We start from the raw sequence: 9,700 nt of genomic DNA on the forward strand, positions 1-9,700 counted from the left end.
AAGATGCATTTGGAAGTTAGTTAATTTTAGAAGCGGCGAATCAGGTTTGGTTTTATGATCGGATGTAAAAAATGCAAATCAGGGGCTAAAAACTTTGCATATTTCTGCAAAACCAGGTTTTTCTTTTATTTGTTACCCACCTTCCTGTTCCTGTCGCTCTCTCTGCAGCGGTGCGGTTCGGCTGAGCGGAGGTAAGCTATGGAGGATGGGAAGCCAGTGTGGGCGCCCCACCCCACCGATGGGTTCCAGCTGGGCATGATCGTTGATATAGGAGCCGACGCGCTCACCATAGAACCGCTGAACCAGAAGGGCAAGGTGGGTCATCGCACTGCTGCACACAAACTGCGACTCTCAGCACACAAGCAAGTTCCACTCTGAGCATCCAGCGAGAAAGATGATGTGCATCGATTTGATTTTTGTGCTTTGGTATCAAAAGTGTTGCCACTCCGCTGTTAATACAAGGTTTTCAATGAGGCGTTTATCCAAAAATGTCTCCAAACTTTGCCAAATGTGTTTTTCACATTAATACTGGGGATTTCTTTAAACTAAATCACTGATTACCATTGAATGACACTTAGCACATATAATATAACCATTGGTCATGACATTTACTCCATTTATATGCAAAATGTACCATTGTGCACAGTATGAAATATGTAATAATTATGAACTGAATGCTATTACTTTGACTCCAACTGGAAAACCTTTATAGAAACACAGTAAAACAGTAAAAAATAACTTTTTGAAGTATAGCTAACAAAGAAAAATAATAGTAATTACATCAAAATTATGAGTGTTTTACTACAAAGTAATGAACAAATAAATATGAAATCCTTAGTAGTCCCCCGAAGGAAGTGACGTGAGGGTGAAGGAGCACACGCTCTACATTTCTAAGGTGGAAGCGAACGCAGCATACGTTCGCTCTAGCCCAAATCTTTCCGCCAAAAATAAATTCTGTGAATAAATATTTCTGTAACTTTCCTTCAGACACTCTCCAGTGTGATTTCAGGCTGGAAGGCGTCAGCACAACAACGTGCATAATGGAAGAAACACGAGAGACCACATGTACAGAAACATAAATAAGTAAAGAGCAGCAGCAGGTGTGCTGATAGCGTTGCCTAGTGAGAGAGAGAGAAAGAGAGAGAGAGAGCCGCTCATTAGGAGGTGAAGGCCACCTGTTGCACCTGAGTCACCGCCAGTCCACAACAGCAGCTACTAGATGCCTCTTATTCTTTAAATAATTTCATAAATCTTTTGAAATTCTGTCTTAATGTTTTGATAGGAGCTTTTTCTTAAACTGTAAGGTGTAATTTATACAGAAAAACAACAAATTCAGTGTCTATTCCTAAAATAAGAGTGTTTTATGTTGCAGCTTTTCTACAAACACACAAGACAATTTTATGCTAAATCAGTTCAGCTATCATACAACACAGAAGATAAGATAAGATCATTTATTCGTCTCCCGTAAGAGAAATTTGTCTAGGAAGCAGGGGCTAAAAATTGCAGTACAACAATAAAAACAGCACATCCAAAAAGTACGACAGCCATAAATAAATGCATAAAAAAAAAAGAAAATGGATTATGTTTGCATAACCGTTGAAATGGCTGCATTTTGTTGATTTCAATGCAACAAATGCAGATATATCTCAATAACTTGGAATATCCTCAAAAACAGTTTATTTCTATTTTCTACCAAATGTTAATTTAGTTATTTTAAATATTAAATAATAAATAAATTCTACCCAGTGGAAACTCCTGTGTTTTAATTGTCATACATTTCCAAATGACTGAAAATTAAAAGTACTTATATTTTTATTTTATTAAGCTACGTAAAACTGGCAACGATCAGGAAGTGGAAACGTACAACGGCACCATCCCTTTCTCACAGCTGTATTTACATATTTTGCTGCAGATAATTTGTTTAATTACTTCCAAGGATGCAGCTCTGCATTTTTCACCTCGACTTTACTGCTTCCTCTGAACTTTTCCTGCTCCTATGAAAATTATACATTTGCAAACCATCTGCATGCGGAAATCAGTTCCTGATTTCTGAGCTGGAATGTTTTCAGGATCATTAATATTTGTTTGTGTGATGAAAAAAATCCCTTTGAAGTTGAAAACATCTTTGTTTTAGAGCCTGATCCCCTGAAACATGTCAGCTGGCTCATTAGCGGCTGTGTTTCTGCGTCGGGTTTTATTGGTTAGCCGTTATTCACACAGTCGTTATCGTGGATGACCATGTCTGTGTTTGTGCCAACATCCTCCAGGAGGCTCACAAAGCTCCCCTTGTTTACGATCACCAGCTCCCTGTGGCAATAAACCATGCAGCATTGTGCAGCCGGCCAGGTTTACACTGCCAAGCATTAATATAGAGATGTGGAGGCCAGCCATTAAATATAATGGAGTTTATGAAACCTAAATACAGTATAGGAGTAAAACTTATGTTTGTCTTGATTGATTTGTCACCATTAATAATAGTGCAGCTTTATTGGTTCCTATGAGTTCACCGTCATCCTCATCAGGGCTGAACAAAGCGATTTTAGTTCCCTGAGCAAATTGTGATGCGGGCCCCCATTTTAAAATCAACACCAGATGCCTCGTCATTCCTAGGTCACTCTGTGTGTGTAAGATACGCTTCAAAAACACAGTAATATACCCTGGATACCCCAGATACCCTGAATAATTGTCACAATAAGCAATAAATTAATTAATCGCACAATAAATTAAAATAAACTAGATAATTTCCCCTTTCATGATTTATAATGTTTCTTTTTTTCTCTCTTTCTACCAAAAACTGGATGACAAAAGTTTTCTGTCTGGTTCTTTGGTCTCAACAGGCCATTTTTTTAAGGACAATTTTGTTTACTTCAAAATTTATTTTATTTGTTATTTATGTTGTTTTGTTTATTTATTTTGCTTAAGTAAAATGTCTTCAAGTTCTAGCATTAACTGTTCATTAGAACTTAAAGTTTATTGATTGTTGAGAATGTGCTATTAACATTATATCACTTGATAAAACGGTCTCAAAATAACAATATTATCGTTTATTGCAATAACGTTTGGTTGGTTATCGTGAAATAAGTCACTATAATAACTTATAAGTTACTTTCAGCACAAAATAGAAGCTTGTTTGAAGAAAATAATTCATTAATATTGATGAAAAAGTTCTGCTTCCACTTGCAGATTATTATGATTATTATTAAAATCATAATAACCTGCCAATAAAAGTGTGCCATATTATCTTAACTATTTAAACACTGAATTTAGAAGAGAAACCTCTTATGTATGTACCAACTCTAATAATAATGTAGCTGTTTTCATGTGTAATAGCATTTATTTTGTATTATTCAAAAACAAAGATATATTTTTTATCATGCTAGCTTTTCGCTCTGGTGGTGTAGAGCCCCTAAGCAGCCGCTTCATTTGCACACGCCTTGGGCCGGCCCAGATCATCATCGTCGGCTCCTCACTCAGTCAGGTGTTCAGATCCTGTTGCTCTCCCTCCAAATTATTAATCACGCTGCCATGTCTCCCCTTGTTTCTCTCGCAGCCGACTCGTTCCATTGAGTTTGTTTCCATTGACTCAGAGACAAGCAGCCAGAGCAGCAGTAACTAACACATCCACGCAGCGTTGAGCATCATTACTGCCGTCTTTAAGCGTGATCAATCCTTCATGTTTATGTCGGGTTGATTTGATCTTCTCTGTGCTTAACACACACATCTGGCTTTTATGCCCCATTAAAAATGTTTCCTACTATTTCCTATTTCTAATAAGATGGGAAAAATGTCTTATTTTATATTAAATAATCTTCCAGTGGAACTAGTACTTTTTTAAAGAGTATTAAAAAATTACTGACTTAAACTCGTCTAACTTGCTGAAAAGTTACTTATAAATTAGTTTTGACTTATTTGACATATTTGCACTAGAAACTGCAGCATAAATACTTCGTAATATGTTGTGTCTTTGCAGTGTAGCAGCTAATAAAGGGTAAATAATGTTTGCATAACTGAACCAAACACGCCTCGTGTTTCTGTTCTTGTAAATGTCGTGGTGTAAATGTTACCATCACTGATGTGGCTCATGTTTCAGACGTTTCTGGCTCCTATGAACCAAGTCTTCCCAGCAGAGGATGATGTCAACAAGCACGTCGATGACAACTGTACGTTTCCAGTTTTTAAAAGTTTCACTTTCTTCTTTTATAATTTGACTTCAGTTGTTCTTTCCTTTCTCTCCGTTCAGGTTCCCTCATGTATCTAAATGAAGCCACGCTTCTCAACAATGTCAGAGTTCGGTACACTAAGGACCACATCTATGTATGTTTTTACTTCTGTCTATAATTTACAGCCTTGAAAATATTATATTTTACTACAACAATTAATAGATCAGAATATTTTCCAAAGTTTTGATCTGCTGGTGCTGATTTTTCTGTAATAACTGCAATATAAGACGATATAAGAGCAGAATTCAGAATATTCATCACCTTCCTTCTGTTACCAACTTCAAGTATTTATATGAGAAGCAAAGTTTCACCTCTAATAGAAACTAAATAAGCTAAAATCATTAAAAATAGGCAGCTTGGTTTAGCCTTTCTGTTATCTGTTGAAATCTTGCTCTCTCTTGCTTTCTCCCAGCCTGAATGAATCACAAACATGTGGTATTAAATAGGTTTAATAGGTTTTTATCTCTCCACTCCTCTGACTGATAGTGATAAGTGCTACTTTCTGCTAAGTGGAAGAGTCCACACTGAAGAGTGTTCCCTGATCAGAAAAAGGTCGGATTATTGGCACTCAGAGGAGATCATGATGAAAATCATACCAGCTAATTTCTCCTTACATGCACTTAGGTTGTTATTATGGTACAGAAATGTTAGTATTGACTTGGATTAAGTAGCAGGTTGCAGAGCAGAGAGATAGGATCTCCGTCCTTGACTCCCTTGGGAAGAACTTCCAGGTGGTACCGGGGGGAGGTCAGACCCGGATCAGACCGGGAAACCCGGCCTTTACCTCACTGACTCACTTAGGAAATTAGAAACAGCTGGTAGATGAAAAATTCAAGACATGAAAACCAGTAGAAGGTGTGTCTTGCTCGTTTTCAGTGCTCTCTCTTTCACCTCTGTTAATGTTTTTTGTTGAAGAATCTAAATTATGCATCTGCAGTGGCTCTAACTGTGCATGTGCTTCTCCTGCAGACGTATGTGGCGAATATCCTGATAGCCGTTAATCCTTACTATGACGTACCGAAACTGTACGGGCCTGACGCCATCAAGTCGTACCAAGGAAAGTCGCTGGGAACTCTGCCACCCCACGTCTTCGCTATAGGTGAGAACTCACCTGTCAGACTGACGCCGTGCAGGTTAATGTTTGCAAAAACGCCATGCAAACTTTGAACTTCCTGCTCAACGAGGATGACACTGAATGTCCAGGTAGCAGAAGCAGGCAGGAAGGAGGACTGATGAGTTTTGAAAGTCTTCACACCGCGATGTTTGATTTCTATAAACTTGTTCTGTTATGTTCTACACTACAGTTTAATAAGTGAGATAATGCATTATTTTATTTAATAAATGTGCACGGACAATAGGAAATGACATAATCAGTGCTCCATTTTGTTTGTTGTAGCGGATAAAGCCTACAGGGACATGAAGGTTTTAAAGATGAGTCAATCCATCATCGTTTCTGGTGAATCTGGAGCTGGAAAGACTGAAAACACAAAGTTTGTCCTCAGGTATTCCCTCCTTCTTTCTTTCCTCTTGTGCTCTGATTTATTTCAGGTTATTGTTAAAGCAGTTTTCCACTTCTTCATAAAACCATTCATGACCTTCAGAACATTTTTACCCTGAGTGTAAAAATGCTTTAATGCATTTTATTTCTATTTTGTGCTGCAGACCAAAAAGAAAGTTGTGCTTTGAAAAATACTTAGTTGTCAAACATTTGAACAAATACAAATCTGAAGATTAAACTGTGTTTGTGTTTAATACTCTTAAGTAAAATCCATTGCATCCATTTGCTACCAGTCTCCTAAGTAGATAAAACACACTTTTACTTTTTGCAAATTTTTTATCTGACAAATATTTTGGTGTTCAGTTAAACTATAATCAGTTTTTATAAATCCTAGTTTAGCTCACAATGTTTCAGTTCATTTTTAGAAAAACTAATTGGAAACACTTCTTAACACCTTTAAAACCAGTTAATGTTCAAGCAATCTGTTACAATTTCATTTCCTTTAAGGTCGACCTCATTCCCATCATATTTGGTTAATTTTTTGTATTAATAAATATGACTAAAAAGATATTCAGGAAAATAAAAATGGAAAAAGTGGAATTTAAGAAAATAATACTACAATGGAAAATCCATGCCACACATTTCAGATTTTTTAATTTGAATAAATAAATTAGTTCTAGTGATTCATTAAATCGCATCCAGTGAAATACTTAATAATAAGGTCTTGTTATTAATATAAAAACTATTCTTGACTTGTAATTCAATTATGAAGCTTTTTATTCTCATGAAGTTAATAATTTAGACATTTTAAAGATTAAAAAAAACTTTTAAACAGATGTTTTCTCTCAACAAAATCTAGATTTTAAATCTAGAGTCTTATCACCTGAGTTCTTCCTCAGGCTGTGACCCGCAAACCAAGCAGAGACAAATTTACATACATGAATGACACAATTAGAAAATCTGATCTGCAGCTTTTTAGTAATAAAAATGTTCCTGAGGACGGGAAAACAAATCCAACATTAAAACATAAAACTACTGCTTCAATATTTAATAAACAATAAACAACATCACCGTGTCTAACTTCATTGTTGACTGTGCAGCTGAATACCCAGCATGCACTGCTGCTTTGCAAGGTAAAACCACCATCTGTGTTTATTTTTCTGCTTCATCCTGCAGGTACCTGACAACAACATATGGCAGTGGTCAAGATATTGATGAAAGAATTGTGGAAGGTAATCCATGACCACGTTACTGCTGGATTATGTGTGCTTTTGGGGTAATTCTCACTGTGATTTTTATACTTTATGCTCCAGCAAATCCCCTTCTGGAGGCATTCGGAAACGCGAAAACCGTCCGTAACAACAACAGCAGTCGGTTTGGGAAGTTTGTAGAAATTCACTTCAATGACAAAGTAAGTGGTGATGACTTTTTCAGGCTTGTTTACACTTAAAGCAGACATAAAGTAATTTTGGTTAAATTTCTAGTGTAAATATCTTAGCACATTTAATAGCACAAAACTAACTTACAAGGAACTTGTATTGTTTTAAGACAATAAATCTTTAATTTTGATTAAATAATGCCAGTGAAACAAGACATTTATTCCATATTGTAAGTTAAAAATGTCCACTTATAAGTAGAACTTTTTCATTAATATAACGAATTATTTACTTAAAACAAGCTCCTCAGAAGTTATTTTTGTCTTATTTCAAGTGTACTGCGATGTTCGCGGTAGAAACTGGTGAGATTTAGTGTTTTTGCAGTGTCTAAATAATTATTCATTGACACACCTGCTGTGCGTCACCAGAACGCCGTTGTGGGTGGATTCGTCTCCCATTACTTGTTGGAGAAATCCAGGATCTGTATGCAAAGCAATGAGGAGAGGAACTACCACATCTTCTACCGGCTGTGTGCCGGGGCGTCTGACGACCTGAAGAAGACGTTACACCTCGACTCACCCGATAACTTCAGGGTCAGTGTGCAACAACAAGCTCCTCACAGAAGTGTTCATGTCCTTCAAGTTTGTCATGTTTGGTCTTTTTAAAACCACAGATTTTAATGAGCAGATTTCATTTTGGGATCCGTCTCTACCAGCTTTATGCACCAAAAGTTTTTAAAAGATTTTTGTTTTTGACCAATCTACTTTGGGAAATAGATTTTAAATATGCAATTTATTTGGGAATTGCATATTTAAATATACATTTCTATATAAAACTGATATAAGATTTTTAAAAACATCAATACAATTTACTTTTTATTATAATATTCAGCAATCGGCTGATATAGCTTTATTCATATTATGTAACTGAAATGTTGTATTATATATACCCCTCCAGGCCCCAATAAGAACATTTAAGGGAATCGGAATAAAAATGCACACCGCACGTTTCAGATTGTTTTCTGTGAAAACCACACAACTTATCCAGAAATGGCAGACACATTTTGGAGCCAACCAATATTTCGTCGACTGACATGCTAATTTAATGACTGATTATTTTAAGTTCAGTTAACTAAACTATAAAAAGTTGTTTTTGTTTTTTTTTGATCTGAAACCAGAACAAAACCCGCCTCAGGCTGTTCCTGTAAATGTTTACCAGCATCGAGTCCCAAAGGCCTCTTCCACATCAGCAGAAGCTGCTGCGTCATGCCACTTTCTTCTAATTATTCAGAATAATGTTGCAATAAATCAGGATTTCTCACCAAGGATGAGTTTAATATTTCCGAATCTTGACATTATTAAACAGTTTTTGTCTGGATTGTTTTTGCAGTACCTGAACCGAGGATGCACCAGATACTTCGCCAGTAAGGACTCTGATAAACAAATCTTACAGAGCCGCAAGAGTGCTGAGGTAACGTTCCTCCTGTGTCCCTCTAACGTTCAATTTATGGTGTTTCTACACCATAAATTACTAGCAGAGAAATGAAATATTCTAGTTTCAGCGGTAACGAGGATTCTCTAAAGTGCAAATTTACTTTTTAAGACAAATGGTTATGTAGTTTGGAGTAGCAAAACTTTTTAATTAATATTATAAAACAATAGGAAAACTTATTTTCCTCTCTAAGGGACAAATTATTTCATTTTTTCCATAAAAACTGCAGAGTTTTGGTGAAAATAGATTTGTTATACAGAGGGTGGTGCATTTTAAGGGTTTAATTTTGTTCATTAATATGATAAATGTAGCTAACAGCTAATGGAAAACCCACAATATATGAAAATTACATCAGATCAATTTTAAAAGAGGCTTCAATGCAGAAACACTGCTGACTTGGCAAACTGCAAAAACACAAAATATTGCAAAGTATTTTTATTTTACTGCCCAGTAAATATCTCGGTACACTTGAAATAAGACAAAACTAACTTATAAGTAACTTCAGAATAAAAGACCTTGTTTTAAGTCAACAATTCCTTTATATTAATGAAAAAGTTCCGTTTGTACTGGCAGATTATTTTACTTATAACATGGGAAAAATGTAAGAGAAATAATGTGCCAGTGGAAATAATACTTTTATCAATATAAAGGACTTATTTTGTGTTTTTGCAGTGTTTTTGCTCAGCACACAGTTGTTTACATCAGCCACAAGGAGAATTAGCCACAAAAGGTAACGGAAGGGAAAGTTGAATTTTAAGTTTTAAAATAAAGCCAAAGCATAAAATATTAAAATTTTCCTTTATGGAATGTTAATGTTTATAGACTGTTTTGTTTAAAAAAGCACATTTTACAACTTAATGAAGAAAAGTTGATATAAAAAAGAATATGCTGTTAATTTTAGTATCACTCTGCAGTGAAAATTCATTAAAATTATTACATAAAACAATTAGAAACTCTTAAAACCTTCATTTGTTGTTATATCTGTATTTATAAACATTAGTTGTTTTTTTATTATTGTTAATCAAAGTTTGATTTCCTAACAAGGACCTTGGCTGCATGACTTCCACAGCATGTTTTTGACTATTTCCTGTCTGGATACTTCAAAATAAAAGTAC

The 9,700-nt window shown here is 35.5% G+C and overlaps 1 protein-coding gene across 1 annotated transcript; it reads left to right on the forward strand.

Moving 5' to 3' along the window:
• The first annotated feature begins 170 nt into the window (after positions 1-170).
• LOC106943407 (unconventional myosin-VI-like) lies at positions 171-8,650 on the forward strand. The gene is made up of 9 exons (XM_015026724.1): positions 171-315; positions 4,091-4,160; positions 4,241-4,314; positions 5,190-5,319; positions 5,617-5,722; positions 6,895-6,950; positions 7,032-7,129; positions 7,523-7,687; positions 8,484-8,650. The coding sequence occupies exons 1-9, from the start codon at positions 199-201 to the stop codon at positions 8,637-8,639; spliced, it is 972 nt and encodes a 323-aa protein (XP_014882210.1). The 5' UTR covers positions 171-198; the 3' UTR covers positions 8,640-8,650.
• Positions 8,651-9,700: the final 1,050 nt, after the last annotated feature.

This window comes from Poecilia latipinna, unplaced genomic scaffold (assembly GCF_001443285.1).
Source record: "Poecilia latipinna isolate Pla-1442-1.1 unplaced genomic scaffold, P_latipinna-1.0 Scaffold5276, whole genome shotgun sequence".
Classification (NCBI taxonomy): domain Eukaryota; kingdom Metazoa; phylum Chordata; class Actinopteri; order Cyprinodontiformes; family Poeciliidae; genus Poecilia; species Poecilia latipinna.

Excerpts from the sequence above, each read along its gene's own strand:
- LOC106943407 (XM_015026724.1), top strand. The coding sequence starts at position 199 with ATGGAGGATGGGAAGCCAGTGTGGGCGCCCCACCCCACCGATGGGTTC. Across the intron at positions 4,161-4,240 it reads CAAGCACGTCGATGACAACT|GTTCCCTCATGTATCTAAAT; the intron begins GTACGTTTCCAG and ends CTCTCCGTTCAG. Across the intron at positions 7,688-8,483 it reads ACTCACCCGATAACTTCAGG|TACCTGAACCGAGGATGCAC; the intron begins GTCAGTGTGCAA and ends TTGTTTTTGCAG.